Consider the following 23,448-nt stretch of genomic DNA (forward strand, 5'->3'; position numbering starts at 1 on the left):
ACATATGGTTAGCAACAAATTGAAATTGGAGTTCGCATTCTCACTAGACTGCCATCAATTAAATAACAAATTTCCAAGTTCCTTTGCTGGTGGATTTCTAGTCTAGAGTTTAGTTTTCGACCTTGATATCCGTCAGGTTATTTACGATAACGTTTATTTAATTAATTTAGGTAAGTTACCGAAGTATAATTTGAATAATCTACAAATAAACTGAGCTCGTTATAAAAGTTAGGTGGGATAAAGCGTCCGTGGGGGCTGTTCATTTCTATATTAAAATTTTAATAGGACTCAGGATCCAGAGCTTTTGAGATTAGGTGGCGGTGTGCGTTGCGCCGGTTTACCTGGCGTGATGAAGGTACGCCGATGACACAGCGCTTACCCGCACAAAAAATATATTACGACCAATTTTCTGAGATTTGCTTTTAATTATGGAAATTTAACAAAATTCAGGGTTGATGGCGGGGGTTTGTTGTGTTTTTATTCTGTGCGGGTTTAAGTAATTTATTTATAAAATATTCAGTAGGGGTAAGTCATTATTCATCGCTTTTATTAATCAAGATATAGCTGATTTTCCATTGGTAATTTGCATATTTTTTTAATCTTATTATTTTTTAAAACAAGTGGCTCTTTTAAGTATTATTAAAATAAAAAAGATCCTTATTTCTGTAACGTATAAAACCTTCCAACATATATCTACGACCTACATACTAAGAATTATAAGTGTACCTGAGCTTTACATTTCCAGGAAAGCTGTCCAGTACACGGGGTGTTATCCTGTGCTAACTGTGCCATATACACTGCTCTGAGAAGCAAGTGTCGTTGGCGGTCACCGTCATTGTATATTCTTTGTCAGCTGACCACTCTCACATCACATCTGACCACTAGCTCAGTACTCTGTGTTTAAAGTAGGAGTCATTCTTGCAAATGCACGTTTGTCGCAGTGGTTTAAGCAGTCACCTCGCCAACAACCGTAGCGCCGCGTGTGGTGGGTTCGAATCCCACCCGGGACTAATCTTTGTGTGATGAGCGCGAGTATTTGTTCTAAGCCTGTATGTCAATTTATCTATATAAGTATGTATTTAGAAGTATATAAGTACGAGTATGTTTGTCAGTTATTTGGTTACCATAGTACAAGCTCTGCTTAGTTTGGAATCAAATGACCGTGTGTGAGTTGTCCAATGATATTTATTTATTAAATGTGCAATAACAATTGTACCTAATTACAATATTGTACTTTTCTCGAGGTTTGTGATAAGCCGTGTTAGAGGTTCAGTTTAAACGAAATATAGGGCCTATTTTATCTACTAAAAATACTCTGGTTTACTATTTTTAGTATAAAAGTTTTCCTTTTCCACTATGTTTAGGGAAAAACAGTTAAGAAAATATTCTTTACGGTTCCTACTTTATCCCTCTCACTCTAAAAAGGTTAAGTAAAAAATAAATGAAAAAGCGGCATTATGTACTTATATCCTCCAAAAAAAAACTATAATTTTAAAAGAATCATGGTAAGTAGATATTATCTTAAAGAATACAGTCTAAAAACTTATAATTTCCTAGAAATCCGTCTCTATTTCAAACTCCGTCTTGTTTATGTTGTAGCCTAACCTAACGTAGCGTTCAAACTATACTGGGTAATTACAACTTAGCCCGGAGCACTTCTAAACATGCCTTCATTAATGAATATTCAATCCTATAGAAAAGTAAACAGTATTCGGCTATCACGTATCTATTTGAGAGCAACAATAGAAGTAGAACGTTGTATTAACAGTACCGACATTGTGTGTAAACCTACTTGTTAAACGGCTCACGTAGTGCGGTTAACTACCAAACACTAAATTGAACTAAACTCAGTTTCGTCTGTCCAGTGTTGTGGCATTTCATGGTGTGCACACAAACTCGCACAATACATTGCGTTACAAATTTACATGTAAATGTATGTACGGTGAATTATTACCACAGTGGTTTGTAGCACAGAAGGCAAGCTTTATAGCGTAATGCCAGTGTACCCAGTGGGTTAACTTCGTGCTAAGGTTTCGAGCGAACTCATTCATCAGTGCTAACAGAATACGTATAACTGAATGCTCATCGTCTGCATTTGTTCTAGCGAGATTTTCTACATGAGTTAGTTCTTGTAGCAAGAGATTTCAAGTACTTCAACGATAACGCGTCGCTGTATGTTAGTTGCGGTGAAAAAGTGTCGCTTAAAAAAGCGTTTATAAACTTCCCATTTGTAATTGCGATTTGATAAAGCGACAAGTGGTTTGAGGTCGCCCCAAATCGCATTAATGATGAGCACAAAATGAGCAGTTAATCCACTGTAAAATACACTGTATTATTACGGAAAAGTTGGTAATCGCAAAGTAAACAATATGTTAAGTATTTGATGCGTTGCGATGCCGATGGTATGAACGTATGAACGGAACATTTGTGAGGTCGTGCGGTTTATTTACGAAGGTGGCGCAATTAGGAGCGTTTTCTGTTTTTAATGAGAACTGCAGCTTAGTACACAGTATGCGAGTAAAGTGGCCGGCTCTGTGGAATGAGGACACACACCAAAATAAATACAAGTGTTTGTAAATACGTATACTGTAGTGCAAAAAGATGTGAGTGAGTGTGAGGTTTCCGAAGACGACGTCCAAGACAAAACGGTGTGGAGGAGAAAGATCAGGAAGGCTGACCCCACTACTATTCATAGCATGGAAGAGAGAGAGAGAGTTTGTAAATTCGTAATTTTATGTAACATGTTGTATAACAGATATATTTGTTATTTATGGTAGGTAACTATAACAGGGGTCAAGTCTAGATCCTACATTTTGTAATACCGAACTTTTACCTAAATAAAACCTAATTTACTAGTTTAATAGGACACGCTCAATCACGATTAGCACTGCTGCAAGTACGGTGTCTGTAAAAAATCTCATTTAGGAAGTTAATAGTGTCGCGAGTAGATTAATGTGCTCACTCGTTCGGTTTGTTTAACGTATAATATCAATAATGACATATCCGACGGTCTTCGTTGTTTGTGGTTATATGTATCACGTTACATGAAATAGCTGAAACAACTAAGTATATTTTTTCTAAAATTTTACTCCTATACTCAGTCTGACTATACTGATATTGATTTTAAAACACACAATAATACCTACATACCTACGGATAACATATGAACAATTGGTACCTTATTAAAACGTACAACAGGAATTCAAAGCGTCTGCACGCATGAAAAACAATATTAATTTAATTATAGGTATGTAAGGGATCATCTATGTTAACCTGAAATATACACAAGATAATATACTAAAGAATGCACCGCATTGTAAAGGGTTCGTATGACGTATTTGCACCAGTACTGTATAATTGGACCACCGGGACTTTAATAATCCGCAGTCAGTTCAAAAACGTTTGTTAGATAACACAAGTTTCACAGTATTCTATGACTATATTTGCAAACCGCAACAGTATTTGCATTTTTGTGCAATGAACTTACAATATTTTCGCACCGACAATACACATACAGAACAAAAATATTCTGCAAAAGTCAAGCTGGAAAATACTTCCACGGCTGGATAATATTTACTGCATAAATTCTGGTTTCCAATGAATTTAATTCGAGAATTCAATGTGCTTTATGAATGTTTAAGGAATGCTTCATGATTCTGTTTTCCGAAATTATTATACTCTTCCGTTTATCTCCATTTCAATTTAAACGAGAATGTTTGTAGTACTGGGTTAATTAACAATGTTTTATTTTGTTGTCTATTATTAGTTGAATTCTATGAATAAGGAGGATTCAATATTTTCGATTGCACATAATAATATGTACGTACAAGCTCGTATAAAAGAATTACAGTCTAATGCTAAAATATTGGAGTCTTTGTTACTTTGTTTGGAGCCGCTAGACGGCAATAGGCTCGCTCCCGATAATATATTTCATAGGATAATAAATCACTGGCAAAATATGAGAGTCAGCAGTAGTTCGGGCTGACCCTTCATGGAAACGCTACTGAACTCGACGTATTATGTAACATAACAAAAAATATACGTAGAAATATTACCCGATACGTCAGCGAATTTCTCAACCTTGAACAGTTACGGGAAATGTGCAGAAAACCGAAAGCTTATTTAAATACACAAGGCCGAGGTTGATTCCTTCACGCTCAGTGCTTGAGGGTTAAGTCCTCATCTCATCGGGATCATCTCAGTCAAACTGTGACGTCCGACTTTAATTCAGACTCAATGGACCGGCACCGCGGGATTTCCTCTTTTCGAATGAAATTATCCAACGGATATATGAAGTTTCGGGACTCGCTTCATACACGATTGATTTACTTTTACTACTTTATCTGAGACTGAATGAAACAATATTACTTTTGTATCGAAATGGATTCATCACGATTTTATGCTTTATCAATAAAGTTTGTGACAATTCTTTGCGATTTTTGTGAATGGTTTTCGCTGAAAGTGAAATCTAACTAAAACACAAGACCTTGGATCGAATTATTACAAAACTAACTATTAACGAAGGCGTCACATTACTTACCCCCGGTTTCTTAGTACACTTAACGCTAGTTTATCTATTCAATAGAGTTTTTTTATATGAGTTTAAACGCTATGAATAGATAAACTACCGTTAAATGTACCTCAGAAACCGGGGGTTAAACAGCTTCACTTGCTATCTTATATTCCCGCACAATACAAAACTCACATAAATTTTCTTCCGTCACATTGAAAGAAACAGCTACTAAAATAATAAAACAATTTGGCGAGTGCGAGAGATTATGCAAAACAGTGGAACATAACATCTGGAGCATACAGTAGCCGGTGGAACGACACGAAGCGAATGCAACAAAAGATAAAATCCCCAGAGATAGTTCGCATACTGCACCTCTACCTGCGACCAAACATAAACGCTCATCGTTAACGCCGACTTAATCTCCCGTGCAGGTTTAACGGCCGTTATCATAATCTACAGCTTCCCACGGCTGATGTGTTGCTGAAAAATATACTCATGCCGCTTTCATTTATACCTTTTTACGTGAAATATGATAGTTTTTAAATTGGTGAATAATAAACGGTGAATTTATTATAATTTACTTTTTTGTGAGGTATTCAGACTTTACTATTTCTTTTTTAAAACCCGTAGTTTTGGTCTTACTGACAATAAAAAAATATGGTAATCAAAATAATATAATACCTACTTTCAACTTGTTGAATAAAGCAACGGAGTTGAATTTAATCAGAAAAGTAGGTAAGTACTTAAACTTCAACTAACAATTTCATTTGTGACCTTACAACCAATAATTTTTGTTGTGTTTCAGAACAAATATTTGAAGACAAAAACTAGGAACCTATTCAAATACATAAAAGTATTATTTTCAACAACAACGCGTAAATTCTTCTATTTGTTTTAAGAGAATATTATAATTATGCTATCATTGTTTTGTACAGTTCAATTAGCTTGCAGCGATTCTATTCAAATAAAAAATAAAACCACGTAAACTTTGTTTATTAAGTTATAATCAACTACACACTCAAACAATAGAATTAACTTTATTTTGTATTGTAGATGTACAAATCTCTACTATCGGTACTATCGAGTAACGATAGTTTGACATTTTAAATGTACAGTAAAAATAGTTTCCACGGCACTGACAAATTTTCTATACAAAATTTATCGACATCTAGCCGGTTGTCGATAGTCGATAGTGGCAGAGAACCGCGCTTCTAACCATAGTGTACAGGGAAGTCTACCACAAACATTCAAAAGCAGTTAGAGCACCTTCATTTAAATCGTGGAGAGCTAACGTCCTATAAACTTAGCCCAACGACGCGTAACGTCCACGACACATCTTACACTTAAATGATGGCTATTCTTAGCTTGTTAGTGGAGTGCGACGAGACCGGTCCACCACGGTGACTGCCCGCAGCCACACCACCACCGTAACATTATGTGATCATTCCCTATGTGGACCACGACCATGCAATTGGACCGTAATACGATTAAAATGGAATTTCGTTGTAACGGCGACGCATTGAGATGTGTGTCGTTATTCCAAATGATTCTATTATACCGATCCAGTTGGCTCTCGATAACTGTTCAGTTTTATTGGAATTCTTATTGATTTCTCGAAGACGTTTATCTTAAAGTAGTAAAGTGAACAGTCGTAACCATATAAAACAAGTTTATAAAAATGTTTAAAATTTGGGACTATATTTTGGATGCAAGACATTCATTCGTTACATTATCATTATGCGTTTGCTCGAAATCCTGAATACAGCAGTCTTATTTAAATTAGATATCTAGTAAATAAGGGCATGTATCATTATGTAGCTTTGGTATTCCTGGCCTGTATAAAAAAACCCTGAAGCAGACTACACTCAAAAACATTTACATTGAACTAAATATCAATAACCACATCCTCCCCGCTCAAATTCAGTCACTACGATCAGGTTTTCCCTACTGGAATGTCGACAAGTGGTAGAATACTTTCCATTGTAGCACGTGTATTAAGTTGTTAGAAGCAATTGCAGCTTGCTTCCCACTTGTCCCGTATCCTATTCAGTTGATTGACAACCAATCATGTTGTTAACAATTCATCACCCGACGCGAGTGCTACATAAAAGCCTAGCGGTTAACAAAACACGCAGTGAAATGAGGATTTCCTTTCACACGTTTGTGTACTGCGTTCAAATGATGAGTGAATCTGTTAGGTTTTATTTGTTACTCATATGGACTGCCACGCATCAGGATTGTCAGGAAAATTCCAGGTTCACATCCTTTGGACATCCCTATCGAGGACCTATTACCTATAGGTTAAAATAAGTGATTATTATAAACCTTTGGACTGGCGAATGTGAGGTTTAAACTAGAAAATATTACGATCCCAATCAATTTGCACTGGCGATATAAACTTATTCCTACCTTACCTTAGTTGTTGAACTTAGAAAAAGGTGTTAAAGAAAATTAAGAGTTGAGTTTAGAAACTAATTTGTAAGTATACAGTACAATATCTACAGCAAAAGATAAAAAATATACCTCAGTACATCAAAAACTCTTCCCCTAAAATACAAAGTTTATAATAACAAACAGAAACCTGCCAGTTATCCTCCGGGTGAGTGATTTATCAATAACATTAGCTCCACGTATCGTAACTCAAATATCATTGGAGTGTGTCTCGAGCACCACTGCTCCCTCAGACAGTACGAGTGTCGACACACACGCAACTTGTCCACTGTTTATTTACTATATCTACATATACTACTGATAAAATCAATATTCACTAGAAGTGAAGGGAAATATTTTTTTCAACACTTAATCAAGTTCCTCATAATTTACAATTCATTACTTTAGTACTTCTATAGCTCGATTCTGTCAAATCAGTACGATTGAGTATTGAGAGTTTGACATTAATATAAACTGTAAAAATAGTTCCAATGGCATCCGCTAGGGGCGCTGATCAGACATTCGTATTAAATTTACAGATAGTTGTCGATAGTAGAAGAGAATCGTGCTAATGTATAGGACTTTGAAAACAGAATATGGTGATGAATTTCAAACACATTATCCGATGGCGGTTCAAGAAACATGATAAAGTTTAGTTATCCTGATGTTACAAACAAGGTATGCTTTAACTTGAACATAAGTTACAACAGTTAAGTACTAAACAAGGATGGACAGTGAGAGGTAAACTTGTAAACAAGATTATTCGCATTTCCAGCATTAAAGGTGTGACCGTACATTGCTCACGATGCTCCGGAATTCTAAACTATTTAAGGCGTTTATTCCGCAACGAAATGTAAGCAGAAAACCTAGTTTCATTAATTAAATGAATGCATACACATTTCGACATACTGACTAATGTTCATAATTATAAAGCAGCAGGAATATAGCACTTACAACAACACAGTTTTCAGTGGAATCATCAAGCCAACGTTATTCCAAGTAGTATCAACAAACTGCAGCGAATCAACATTGAAAGCGCGCCTATCAGATAAAATATCAATTCAACATACAGGATCGTCACTAGAGATAATCTTGAATGGTCGGTATAAAGGGCACGTTTCACTATATTGGCGTAGGAACGTTTTAATTAAGGGAATGGAGGACCGGCCAACGGTTGATGTGCACGCTCGCCGTACACAACTTACAAATGGATTAGACTGGAACACATTCAATTAACTTATCTGAGGCGATGAACTGTTCACAGCGAGCTTCACAGCCGAGCTTTAAATGTATACAATATTTTCCGCTATTTTTTTGTGTGGTGCGCGTGAATGTACCTTATCTTTGATGTTTTTCTTGGTTGTGAATTTCCTAGAACTCAGTCGATTCTATGAATGGTTATACCTGCGGGTGCGGTGTTGGTATCTTTCCTCATTCTCTCCGAGATATGAATAGTTGAATGAACGCGTAAACTACCATAGCTTATAAGACGTAAAAACACATGTTTAGGTATTTTTACATTGCTTATAGCGTGGTTCTAGAAGGATTATTTTGCATATATGTTTTGTAAATACGCTCTACTATTTATTATTTCATTAGTTTATTAAATGTTATCCCTAATTGTGTAAACTATACGTCAAATATCTATATCCCGTATTACATGCGTACAGACAGATATGGCGGTTCGCATTAATGCTCATTTAATTGGATATGAAGCTGCCATTACTCATGTACAATAGCCACCCGCTTTGAGCACCGCACATACAAGGAGATCAATTAATTATTAATTTCAGTCGTGTAGGCCTAAGTGTTGTTGAACAATCTATTATGGAGGCCCTATAATTATGATACAAACAAGATTTACGATGGAATGGTATTTAGGAACGTCGCTTTGGTTATTAATTGATTAGAAATTAATGGAATAGTTTCAGAATTATCTGTTTCGGATAAAATATCTATACATTTTTGAGATATAGTCTCTATGCTTTTACTAAAATTCATGAAGCCTTAATAAATGGAATGACGGATCGATACTAATTCCTGTGTCCAAAAAAATGCTAAAATATGCAATTTTAACATAACATTGTAAATTTTATACTGCATACTTAAATATGCAATGTGAAAATTCAAAATTTAACAGTGGAGAAGTTGGATAATAAACCGTTTTACAGTGTTCTTTCAGCGCAAAACTTCTTTTCTCTTAACGTAGAACTTTCTATGTACATTGTACAGACATAACGTTTTTCTCAAGCGGATTCGTAACTACTTATTTTAAGCCAGAAGTTTTACTTTCGCGATAAAACCTGGCGACTCGCTAATTTTTAACGCAAGGAAATAGGCTCACTTTGCCGAGTGCCAAACTCTTTTTGGGTCATAAACTTAAGCTTATATTTTTTATCTCCGCACAAAGCTAAGGAATTCTTTAAGAGTATGACTTTAGCAACTTTGAAGCTATTTAAAGTTTCAAAGGCGTAATGTTGGAAGTTCTTTAGAGGAAATTGTGCTAAAAATATTATTTCGTACCATGATATTTCTCGTTGGATCTTTTTTATATGTTTAATACAAATACGGTGTGTTTGTTTTCTAGGAAAGTATACCACGTACATGAGGTATATTTGTATTGTTTAAAGTAAGTAACAAACAAACAAATACTTTATTTAAAAAAATGTGTTTGGATCTCACATTTAAACTCTAGCAGAATCAAGATAAACTTTTTCATGTGTACTTCAAAGAATAATTTCTATCGAATCCCAAAAGCGTTAGTCGTAATCCTCAAATTCGTAGGCATAGATGTTATCTGTATCAGGTCGACAATGACGGCATTAGATTCTCATCGGATATGGTGCAGTTTATCGCTAAGTGCGGGCCTCATCTCGTCTCATAACTGGACTTTTGTAATAGAAAAAGCGAATCACAATGTTATGACCTCAACCCCAGGATATTAGCGTGGTATTGCTTCTAACTGTTCTTTCCAAATACCAGTCTCGTTAGTCATCTTTGCTTCGGCATTTTTTATGTTCGGTATCCTTATTTCTTTTTCATTTTATTCCAAGTTTACAGTTTAAAGTAAATGACTACAATTTACTGCATGAAGAGAGTTATTAAGTTAAATATACAGGCCCAAAGCAATGACTTAAAGTATAGTTATTACTGTAGTTTCAACCATTTATCGTTTCAAATAAATTTAAGATGTAGAAAATACTGGTTTTCAGATTGCTTACATAAAACTACTGGTAAGTTAGCGATATAATTCGAACGTGATAATAAAAATGTTGGAAAGTACCGCTGGTCTTCCGTGTAAAATATAATCAATTTATCGTTATTTTTACGTTGAATCGATTGAGCAGGGAAAATCACTTAGCCGTCACGAGTCATTAGTCACCTGTGACGTCATGACTCATGTACCCACGTTGCCGCATTCAATGAATTTTGTGACATTCGATTGGACACGCTTCAGTGTCAGTTCCGTGCAAGGAAACCGGTTTGAGAACGTCGTGCAATGATACTGTTTTTTGTTCTTTTATCTACCGATTGGTTTTTTATGAGAGATCCTTCGAGAAGGTGACAACTGAGAAATGAAGTTCATCAACTCTTATAGCTTTTTTTAGTTGCGTTCACCGGTCATTCGGGGGGTTAAGGCGTGGCCTGTAGGTATATATGATTTTAGCAGAGCGTCTCCATGCTTCGAAGGGTCGGCAAAAACTCTATCCCGGTTGTTGTCAATTAAGACAGCAGTCTTCAAGACTACAACTACTTTGTCAATAGATTGAACGCTATCCATATAATGATCGAATGATTTAGCATATAGAATGTACTTTTATTGCATAAAGGTTTCTTGTAGGTTTGTTTCTTACCTGTTGTGAGCGTGGAAGGAGAGCCTTACGGGCGGTGGCGGGGGCGCGCGCGGGGGTGAGGCGGCGCGGCGCTGACGGTGCCCGCCCAGCGGCGCGTACGCAGCCGCCTGCCAGTGTCGCACGAACGGCGACAGTGACAACCCTGGAGATAAAAAAAAAACATTTTATTAGCTACATAAAATAATAAATAAATTTAACCTATTAATGTCCCACTGCTGGGCAATTAATGGTTTAGGTACCTCCCGTAATGAGGGAGAGGTTAGGCCTTGAGTCCATCACGCTGGCCAATTGCGGGTTGGGGATTAGCTATAATTTTATTGAAGCTGTTCCTTGTAAGTTGGAAGGTTAAAAAATGTTATAGACGATCTGAAGAACAGAGTAAAACTCTTATGCATATTACTTTCAATAAACCATGTATCACTAAAATCTTTAACACATTTTCATACTAAACTTTATTAATAACAGACATACTTACACACATAATAAGTGAATACAACTAAATCATGATTAAAACAGACTGAAACTCAGTGTATAATATTCAGTTAAGCTGTGAATCTCTTCGTATTAATTTGCGGGTAGACCTCCAAAAGTGAAACTTGTAGCGATAACACAAGTCAAAGCTGCCGTGCGGTCTAGACTACGCACTGAATATGCTATGAATGAACCACAATATCACAGGGACGGATAATAACCTAGATATAGGTACGAGAATATTGGGCAAACATGACTGAGTTATGTTTATTAGACACTTCGACAATAACCCGTTAGTGTCTGTTCAGTTTCGAAATAAGAGGGTTTGAAGTTGAAGTTTATTGTTTAATAAAGGTATGTTTGCTTACTGATATAATTCTTTAAATTATATCAACTATTGGCTAACTTATATGCTGTATTAATTTGAATTAACCGGCTAATAACTTGGAAAAAACGATAGCGACTAAAGTACGAGATCCTAATTGATTGTAGTCTTCAATCAAGCACATGATTTACGGTACGGTATTTATTTGTACATTATTTACAGCTATGGTGTAGCTATGCTTGCAGCTTGTTGCACCAAATTCTTTTTCTAAGATTTTTTTAAAGAAAACTCCCACTCTAATAATTGCTTTTGTGTCGTGGGGACCTTTACAAACATACAAACAACGGAAACAATTATTTGTGGATCGCACAAATAATTTTCCCGAGTGGGAATCGAACCCACGACCTCCCGACGGTAGCGGCATGGTGATCTAAACCACTGCGCCACGGACGCAGGCAATTATAATGTAAGAAGGTAAAATAAGTATGCATCTATCAGATAACTAAATGGCAGCAAGGAAAAATTGTATAAAGTTCATTTGCATAAAGCCTTCATTATAAAGTCTACGCGACTGAAGGATTTTAATTAAAACCGTTACTAAACGTTACACTTCCGATAAATCATTATGATTGACGGCATTTTAATTGAAAGTATTGGAATAAAAATACATTTTCTCGTCTAAAGAGAAAACCTCGGGAAAGTAATAAAAATTAATAGCGGTATTATTACTTTAATATCTTTTGGCGAATCGTTAACATTTATAATGGGGAAAGTGAATATTAAAGAAAAGTTGCGATGGTAATGACCACAACCTACCATGAGATGGAATTGATAAAAATGGCATAATCTATTTTAGTAAATGATGAGGCGCCCACAGCCAGTTGCGCTCACCGGTCGGTAAACGATCTGTGGGTTAATCAACCGTTGGCGCGGTCATCCTATAGATGGGTGACCGCATAGTGGCATTTGAGCTGCACGTAAAATGTCGGTCCCGGCTGTTGCCTTCTAAGATAACAGTTGTTAAGCCATGTCAAAGGCCTCTCGGGCGACTTGAACAACTTTGACACTAGGTTGGCCGCTAACCATACGACAAACAAACAAGCAAACATTTTAGAAAATGATTGATTGAGGATGCAACCGTACAATTTAATAAATGCAGAAATCAGAGCTCATTAGTAGGCAGGTTAAGTTACATATAGACAACACTGCAAGTGATTCAACAGGACAACCCCATAACTAAAGTATATTTCTTTTATAAAATTTCCTATCACACGCTTATCTAAGTCAGCTTCTTCATAAAATTGGTTGCAAAAGTCCAAGGTGCTATGTGGGCAGTTTAAATTATATAAAGACACATACTACGAGTGATTTAACAGTACAAACCTGATTGGTAAAGTATATGCCATCAAAAACATTCTGTAAAAAACCTCAAGTCTCGCCGTAAAAAGTGGTGAGATCTATATAATACCAAGTCGATTAATCTATTTAGTCTCTACTTAAAGGACCTTCTGTCTTAAGTTATTACGTATGTTATTATCATGCCAATTTAAAAAAAATACCTCTAAAACAAATAGACCGACCTGGCCATCGCATGATTTGATTATTAGTATGTATCACACTACACAGCACGACGAGAAGTTAATGCTCCTGAAATGTTAATGGCGAATTTGTGTTTTCTTGCGATGACCAAGTCGATCTATTTGTTTTAAAGATATTTTTTTTTAAATTGGCATGATAATAACATACGCAATAACTTAAGACAGAAGGTCCTTTAAGTAGAGACTAAATAGATTAATCGACTTGGTATTATATAGATCTCACCACTTTTTACGGCGAGACTTGAGGTTTTTTACAGAATGTTTTTGATGGCATCTCACTTCTTTTTGTAGAGCGAAAATAAGTCCAATTTGTATGGAAAGACGTTTTTTTTTCATAATTCGACATAATTTCCTAGGGGAATGTTGTTCAGTTTCATGGGCTAAACACCCTTACCCACCCTATACCCCCACCCGTTACGCCTCATATAGTAGGTACCTATTTACACCTATTTATTTTTATTTTATTTTCTACAGTAATAATAATTCATTAACTGCAAATGTAACCTTGTAATCTTATACATTTATATGGGATTACAAAGTTATTGTTGCTGTTGGTGTATTTAGAAAACTGGACCGAAATTAGAAAATATTGAATTTTTCCCATGATTAAGACACTAAACCCTATTTGTATTCTAAATTTTAAGCTTCTAAGTCTGCTAGAAGTACCTTAGACTTTTGATGATCGGTGAGTCAGTGAGTCAGTGAATCAGTGAGTGACAAAATTCAAAATTTTTACGAGTTGTCATTCTTAAACTACTGGTTCGAATTGACTGAAATTTTAAGTATACCGTGTTTATACAATGACTGATTAGTTGCTGAAAATCCAGGCTTCTTGTTTTATCCATAACAAAATTAGGGGGGGGTCAAAAATAGCCCGAATTGCTTCGAGAAAAGGATGTTACGGCCGTGCCGCTTTTTTTTTGCTCGACTTGCGGGGGCACTTCCGTGCCCCCAGATTCCTTTTATTAGTTTCCCTATGGCACGCGAACTAAGCGAGCTTCCTAATAAAACTTCGAACTACATCCTTATATTTATCGCGCACTGACGTATACAAATTAATATTCAAACATACATTTAACAAGATCGGTATCAGATGGCTAAGCTGCGATATATCACTCCGTCCGGAAATATGAGTCTCAACACGAACGTAATTGGAAAATCAAGTGCAATATATTTCCTAGGTCGAGTTCCCGAGGGAGTTTCCTAGGATTTACACGCGTTAGAATTCAGAAGTTAGCCTAGATTAGCGCGAGGGAACCGGACGGGATTTATCGGGACAATGCCAGATAAACTAAATATGTATGTGTGGATGACGGCGCCGAGAGCGTGTTCTGCTAAGTACATTGTATTAGTTGTGCTTTTGTTACAATCGAGGGATTGTTTGTTTATTGTACGATTATAATTAGATTATAATACCGTCATCTACCCCTGTTTCTGAGGTACATTTAGCGGTAGTTTATCTATTCAATGGTGACAAAACTCATATAAAAAAACGCTAATGAATAGTTAAACTACCGCCAAATGTACTTAGAAACCAGGGGCTAGTAAGTTATTTAGTATTTTTCCACTATAAGAAAAAAAAGTGGATTCAATCCGAAACCATCATTAGTTACAGTCTGGTATAATATATCTCAAAACGACTACTAAAATGTTAACCAATTCGAAAAACTATATAATGTCATTATGTACTTACTTAACTTAACAAAACTTTACAATCCCTCTACTGTAATTATACCTTTTCCCTAATTCCGTGAATTGGCAAGTGATACCCTTATATCCACAAGTAGTAGTTTGTTGATGCTTCCCTACGTATTTGTAAATATAGAAAATCCCTTTTCATTCCCTCGTGAAACAACATTTCCTGTTAGAGTTAAATCTACTTATATATTGTAAGTTGTTACTGTCGCAATATTTGTTTATTAAACATTTTAATATGTGACTATATGCAGAGAGCACTGTAAAATGTTTCATAAAATCAATTCGCAACACGAAAGCGTCAGTAAACTAGAAAAGAATAGAAAGCATATATTTAAGTAATTTGAAAGCAGTTTGAAAATATTGGCAAGTGTGATGCACTCCTATGCTGCTCGCTAGTGCTGGCGGTGAATGCAAAGTATATAATTTTTCGCGCCATTTGCCGATGAGCGCGGGACGTGGCCCTGCACGCAAGTTGGCGGCGGCGTCAGCGCGGACAGACGTGACTTCGCCGACTACCCGCCAGCGTATGCCCAACTTCTCCTAACTACCTACAACTTACCTAATTCCCAACTCCTTTGTTTGTTTTTCAATTAAGTCAGTGAAACAGTTAGTTCAATCAAATAAATAAAACGAATTTATTATTTCAAAGTCGATTTCTTCAATTTCCGGATATAAATAGGCGTAATAAATCCATCAGTTTTGTTGGAGATTGGCGAACAGTTTAGTTTGTCAAAGTGTGAAATAAGTTTGTTTAGGTGTCAAATTAATAGATTGCTTTTTATACATTTCAATGTCAGTGACATAAAAACCAGACTTATTGTAGGTCCAAAGTATAATACCGAATTTATAGAATATCGATACACAATACTTGTGCTAATATAAATCAACTACAAAAAAAAACACTTTGTCAAATACCTACACAAAGCAGACAGTATCTCCTAGTAAATACAATTACTCTAAGTCCAGCCTTTCAGGTGCCAAAGACTACCAAATGGCTGGCATACGGTTCAATTGGACTCTATACTATTGAATGAACAGATTGTATAACTGAACAGAGCATACCATTCCGATTTCGCAATGCAATTTGACCATTTCTACCTAAAGTCAGTATGTTATCTCATGCAGTAATTGTACACATTATATAAGACAGAAAACAGCATTATAATCACAACTTTCTCTAACTATTCATACGGTTGAGCAGTTGTCAATTTATAATGAAAGCTATCATTAAATACGAAGCAGAACAAATGAAACAAAAGAGTAAACGTCAAACGTAGCAATTATGTCTTCTATGGATTATTGCAACAACGAATTTTGTATTGTTATCAGAACATCATCAATATAATAACCATTATTAGCAAAAAGTTCAATTTGATATAGCTATTTTAAGTCATTCAAGTAGAAAACCCAAGCGTTTTTCTCCATTTATCTGAAAAAACAGCTTCCGAATACCAATCAAACTCTAGCATAAATCTGAATTTAATTTACTTGAAATGAACCTTACATTTCGCTTTTAGGTAGAAAGCCTTTGGAAATAGAAGCGCCATCAACTTTAGCGCAACACAGGGAATTCCCGTTACCATAGCAACCGTGCTTTGCACTTACACCTATTTTATCAGGGAATAAATACGAGAGCGCTGTAGAACACTATGGATAAAACAAGCACTTTACGTTACATGAAATGTATAAAATATCAGCACACACTACGGTTTCAGTTTACATATCAACAAGCCTGTAAAATGTTTCAATTTAAACCGTGAATGTTGAATATATAACGAGTTATTTTATTAATGTTTGTTAATAAAATACCGACATTTTTATTTGAATCCGAGCTTCGGATATTTATGAGAAACCTATATTTGTTTTTATAAAAAGTAACGATCACAAACCATTTCATGATTAAATTGAAGTATTTTTTTTTCAAATCCAAGTGATTCTTTTATCTAGTGGTTTTGCAGAAAGAAAGTATGAAAACGTATGTCAGGTGTACCGGTGGGCTCAAAAGAGATTTAGATGCAAAGCTTTATTAATTGCGACCGCCGCACGCCGCACGCCGCTCAGACGCGACAAAGAGACTGCTATGCTGAGGCTTCTTTTGAAACCTGACTGAGCGTCGTTTTGAGCAGAATTACCTTTATTAGAGCTGAATAAAATCAATAGTCTCTCCCTCTGGCGCGGCTTAATGAAGGCCGCATGAATGCTTATTACCCGCGGTGCTGACTAGATGGGTTTAATGGAAAACCCGATTCTGCGTCGTCAGTCCGCCGACATGTACATTACACCAGTCACCAGGTATTAATACAAACAGCTGCCCTCGTATCTTTGCTTCTGTCGCCGACAGATGAAAAGTGTCCGCATCAAATATCAAAGGGTGCGCGAGCCCCGTCACTGTTTGACATTTGTTGTCAAACATATCGCTATCCACCCTTTCAAGTTCATTGTGTACAATTTTAAATATGAAAAATATTTTCGACTTTTTTTCTTTTTTCATTAGCGAGTTTGTGTCGTTGTCCCCTTTGAGCAGAGGGTTTTAATATAAAAATCTAAAATGTTATCTCATTTTCCTATGAAGAGTATCTCGTTCGCAAAATTGATTAAATCAAAAGAGATATTGATGAACCCCAGCTTATATAAATTGCTATAAAGATGTTAAGTACGTACTTGACTATCGAACTCAAAATTCCATTACTCGTTCATGCAATTATAGTTTCTAGTTTAAAAGAAAATATATTTTTAATGTCATATTCATTTGTGAATTTATCGGTCTGGCGACTCTGTCTCGTTTTGATTTATTCTCTGTTAAAAAGAACAAAGCTAAACACGATTGAAATCATAAATTTCATGTTGAATCTGTTCAAAGAAATACGAAGGTTTGAGCTGAGGTTAATAGCTGTCGAGCCGGGAGCTTTGTCAGTTCATTGGTCGGTTGAATAAGTTGGTATTTTGTTAGTGTGGTGAACGGCATAAAAGATCTTATTAGAGTAGCGGTAGTGCATCCGGGTAGCTTCGGTTCGACATAAATGGATTTTCCATTAGATGCAGCATTTGCCAACAGAAAGAACACGGAGTGTGGGCGGAGCGCGGAGCACTGGTTTTGAATACATTCCGGAACTTTATTGAGTAGCATCCTTGTTTGCATCCCGCATCCGTAGGCTTTTCAATCACTATTCATCCGAAGAAAAAAAAGGGAGAAGTTATGAAGTTTATGAACGAATGGGAAAATAAATGAAAGGCTTTTTTGTATTGTAGACAACATGAAAATACAACAAGCTCATATTTCAAAATATACCAGTTTAATAAATAAGAATTAAAAGTGATTTTACTGTCGTAATACACGATCTTTACAAATTAATAGAACGAGTAAGCCCCTGTAAATATTACTTAACGCGAGTAATAAAATATTGGGTATCGGGCAAGGCCAATTTTATTACTAATTGAATTACCGTAACGTTTATGAATACGATACTTTATATTCATTTTATTTTGCTGAAACGTATCTGAAAATTGTTCTATATTATTGGAAGCCTTTTGATTTGGATAGAAGAACGACCTTCACAGGTTAACCTCAGCCCTCGTCCGATTAGATTTTCAACTAATTGAATTGCGAGAGTTAACCTTTATATGGATGGGTAAGCATTGCGTGATTTATTAGATAAGTGTCTTTGCTGTTAAGCATGTTACTAAATGTCTATAAAGACTGAACAGTCAATAGATAAACCAGCAGCATTGAAAAGACTCCTCAATGAAATGGCCACAGTAAAGAGTAACAAATACGTATATATTTATCAGTGATAGTACCTATGTATAAAACAATTTTCCCGAGCTAAACAATTTATTGCATCAAGAACTGTGATGTCTTTATGTGAGGTTCCAACAGGACCTTTGTCTAGCTTTTATCTCATCAGGCTGTACAATTTTATTTCCTTTGCTTCTATTGTTTTTATGGCCGCCATTTTATTTCGGTATTGGGTTATTGTTTAAGTAAATAGTTTTTATGATTGATTCTTATTTGTTTCGGGTATGTTACAACTTACAGAATATGTTATTAGTTTTCAACCTTTGTGATACTATAAGCTTCAGTTAAATAGCTAAACTGTACTGTTGAAATTACTTATTTCGAAAAGTCAATAACCTCTTCTACAAGTAGGTATAGGCACCGTCTTTCTGGGTACTGTAATTAATTGAATAATGATGATTGATATCGGCTGTCTTTATTTGTTGCAAAAAATATTTTTGTTACTTATGTTAGTTGTCGCCTGCCCTACCTAAGTTATAATAATAAGAAGAAAATAGGATCCTTAGTTAATATGCTTTAAAGTTCAATAAACCTATGGTCTTATAAAACAAGGTTTTTTTGCAAAGGTTAATTAGTCAATGGTTATTTACCCGTATGTAGGCGATGGGTTACCAACCTCCTGCCCACACGGTTGTTCGTTAACCCTGCACGACTCATTTGTGACTAAAACAACAGCATTGTCTTAGGTTATAGAACCCATGAGTACAAAAAACATGAGTAATCAATATTTGTTTAGAGTATGACCTAAAAATGTCAGTGTTTTTGTTAAGAATAAAAAAAACCTTGTAAATAGATGTATTTTTATACTTGATGGGCAGTAATTGTGCTCATGTCCGACAAATGACTAAGACTTAGACATCAAAAGCTTTTAAATAACTGTTTTAGATGTAAAGAATTGTCTATTGGTCTATTAATTTGAATGTACAAAGTTCGTCTGTTTATTCGTCTCTATTGGTAATATAAACAAGTTGTCGGGAGAAACTAATTGGGTATGTCTGTAAGAAACGTTCCTAGCTATATCGCACTCCCGGTGCAACACTGTCACTTTTGTAAAAAAAAAACAAATCTATAGATATCTTACAAAGTCATTGAGGAGTGAACGTTTTAAATGCTTCTCCTGAAAAACTAAATTTTTGCATAAGTGACAGTATTGCACCGGGGATGCGATATTCTAGGTTAGACTTCTATTAAGGACGCCCTTTATTCGTACTTATTCATTAGCATAGACAAATTGGAGCCCCCAAAATGTTTAGTAGATTCTTTTACTAAACCAATTACGGTTAAAACTTACAGAAAATTAATCTATACTAATATTATAAAGCTGAAGAGTTTGTTTGAACGCGCTAATCTCAGGAACTACTGGTCCAATTTGAAAAATTATTTCAGTGTTAGATAGCCCATTTATCGAGGAAGGTTATATATCATCACGCTACGACCAATAGGAGCAGAGTACCAGTAAAAAAATGTTACAAAAACGGGGAAAATTTGACCCATTCCATCTTATAGTTGCGCGAGTCAGCTAGTTTTGTTATACTTAGCTTTATATGAAAGTAAATAAAGCGAGAAAACCTTATGAATTTCGTGGAACGCTCAAGAAAACCTATGAAGTAAATCGACCCGTACATGAACAACTTAAAGGGGTTTAATATACCCCCTTCTAAGAAATCTAACAGAACGATATAACACGTTATCACTCGTACTTTCTCGGAAAACGATATCTTACTCAGATTTATGTATTGAATGTGCATATTATATTCCCGTTATAACGCAATCCTATGACAAGATCAGATAATAAAATATTACCAGAAAATTATGCGGCTTTTTCACAATATTCGAGTTTTCGTACAGCTAAAATCGAAAAGAATGCAAAACCAAATCAGACACTTTATGAATAGAGAACTGTAGCGTGATTCTACACAGTCGGTACTTTTGAGTATCGAGAGTTTGACACTTAAAATGTACTGCAAAATTAATTTCTACGAGGCCCGCTAGAGGCGCTGAACCGATTGTCATTCAAAATTATTCGATAGCTAGCCGGTTGTCGATATTCGGAAGTAGTAGAGAAGCGAGCTACTGAAAAAGGAAATTATAATCGCATGAAATAAAAGACATCACTGGAAACTATACTGTAGCTTGATTCTCTATTACTATCGACTACCGACAACCAGCTAGATAACGAGAAATTTTACACGAAAATCCGTAAGAACTATTTTGGCAGCACACTTTAAATGTCAAACTCTCGATACTCGACAGTACCGATTGTAGAGAATTGCGCTCCTGTATTCCAAAACAAAAATATACAGTATCTGGGGGCACGGCAGTGCCCCCGCAAGTCGAGCAAAAAAAAGCGGCACGGCCGTACCATCTTTTCTCGAAGCAATTCAGGCCATTTTCGACCCCCTATAATTTCGTTGTGGATAAAACAAGAAGCCTGAATTTTTAGCGACTTATCAGTCATTGTATGAACACGGTATATTGAAAATTTCAGTCAATTTGAACCAGTACTTTAAGAATGACAACTTGTTAAAGTTTTGAATTTTGTCACTCACTGATTCACTGACTCACTGACTCACCGATCATCAAAAGTCTAAGGCATTTCTAGCAGACTTAGAAGCTTCAAATTTAGAATACAAATAGAATTTAGTATCTTAATCATGGGAAAATTTCAATATTTTCTAATTTCAGTCCAGTTTTCTAAATACATTAACTGCAAGAATAACTTTGTAATCTTATACATTTATATAGGATTACAAGGTTACATTTGCAGTTAATGAATTAATTATTACTGTAGTATAATAGAAAATAATAGGTGTACATAGGTACCTACTGTATGAGGCATAACTTAAAGGTGTTTAGCCCATGAAACTGAACAACATTTCAATAGGAAAATATGTTGAATTATGAAAAAAATAACCGTCTTTCCATACAAATTGGACTTATGTTCGCTTTACAAAAAGAAGTGAGATGCCATCAAAAACATCCTGTAAAAAACCTCAAGTCTCGCAGCGTAAAAAGTGGTGAGATCTATGTAATACCAAGTCGATTAATCTGTTTAGTCTCTACTGAAAGGACCTTCTGTCTTAAGTTATTACATAAGTTATTATCATGCCAATATTAAAAATATTTCACGTTTAAAACAAATAAATCGACTTGGTCATCGCATGAAAACACAAATTCGCCATTAAAATTTCAGGAGCATTAATTTCTTTAAGATACTCATCTCAATTATTATATTCGGAAGGACCCTAGTGAGGATTTCGGTTGCTGGCCCGTCGTGCTGTGCAGTGTGGTACATACTAATAATCAAATTATGCGATGGCCAGGTCGATTTATTTGTTTTAAACGTGAAATATTTTTAATATTGGCATGATAATAACTTATGTAATAACTTAAGACAGAAGGTCCTTTCAGTAGAGACTAAACAGATTAATCGACTTGGTATTACATAGATCTCACCACTTTTTACGCTGCGAGACTTGAGGTTTTTTACAGGATGTTTTTGATGGCATTTAGCATTCTAGTACAGAATGCAGGTGGTATAATTGAGAGGCAACCGGTGTTAAGGTATGGAACGAAATCGGGTTGCGAGCTTGAAATTTCCCGGATGGCTTTTCGAATTCGGTAGTCAGGTTTCGCATTCCTACAACGATCGCTGTGTGGTAGAAGAGATAAGAGCCAGTTAGAGCGATTTGAATGTTACCAATAGTACTTAATGTGAACGTTTATGTCCACATAGATTTGAGCCTACGGGAATCGTGCCGATTGCTATTAATTGTTCAACATTCAGGTGGATTGCTGTGCTTCGAATATGTGTTTTTTTTTCCTGTCGTTCGAGGAATTTGAGTGTTTGGTAATGTTACGCGTAATTTACGTGTTGCCAGCGTCATTAAAGAGTTAAGTTGTTTACTTTATCTTAATAAATGTATAAAAATAACAAACCTTGTGATTTAAAACTTGTTTTTACATATTTTCTAGGTCGAGACGAAAACATGTTTTTGTATTTTAATACAAAAAACTATGCATAGCTGACTATCTTGTTAAAGGGGACGAGACGATATGAATTAATGTATAAAGTGAATAAATATTTTTTTATTCCAGGTCGACTATTTCAAGATTTTCACATACATAATTCACTCGAATATTTTAAAGTAACAAATCTAGGTTAGCGACAAAGTATCGAAGCACAAATTGTAGTAGTTTGTCGCTTAACAGCCCTTACCTGCTACGAGAAGCACTCAGTGTTTGCTCCCAACAATGTTGAACACCACTGGACGTTCGTAGCAGTTCGTAGCAGCTACGGCGCCGTAGCAATGCTTTTTATTAACCACTCGTGCAGAGCTTAATATAATTAAAGTTCCGAGTTTTGGCGAGTACAGTGTAGAACAGTCTAGGTTTTATACAAAAGGTTGTATTCGAGGTAGTTCGCTCTAAATTTGAATAAATAACAGTTCATAAAAATACATACTAACAAACGTGAAAAAGCGAGAAGCCCTTTTTTAAAAAATATCACAAAAAAAACACTTTTTTATTTGTGGTATATCCAATATTGTTTTTCACTCCCACACTTCATTTATTTTTCAACAAAATATAATCGTAAGTTCATATTCATCTTGAAACTTAAATTAATTATTTGAAAAGAGCATTATTAGAGTTTCTCTATAACGAAGTAATGAAAATTATTTGTTCTCAGAATTGAAAGTTTTCGAAATAACAGGCATAATAATAATGTTAATCAAATGAAGTATGGAGACTTATTTAACGTG

The 23,448-nt window shown here is 35.4% G+C and overlaps 1 protein-coding gene across 1 annotated transcript in view; it reads right to left on the reverse strand.

Annotated features, from left to right (window-relative positions):
* LOC142973520 (uncharacterized) overlaps positions 1-23,448 on the reverse strand; it is a 147,581-nt gene that overhangs the window by 19,309 nt on the left and 104,824 nt on the right. Inside the window, exon 2 of the mRNA XM_076115310.1 lies at positions 10,798-10,939. Within this exon, the coding sequence (XP_075971425.1) occupies positions 10,798-10,939 (142 nt within the window). The remainder of the gene's footprint in view (positions 1-10,797; positions 10,940-23,448) is intronic.

The sequence above is a fragment of the Anticarsia gemmatalis genome, chromosome 6 (genome assembly GCF_050436995.1).
Source record: "Anticarsia gemmatalis isolate Benzon Research Colony breed Stoneville strain chromosome 6, ilAntGemm2 primary, whole genome shotgun sequence".
Lineage (NCBI taxonomy): Eukaryota > Metazoa > Arthropoda > Insecta > Lepidoptera > Erebidae > Anticarsia > Anticarsia gemmatalis.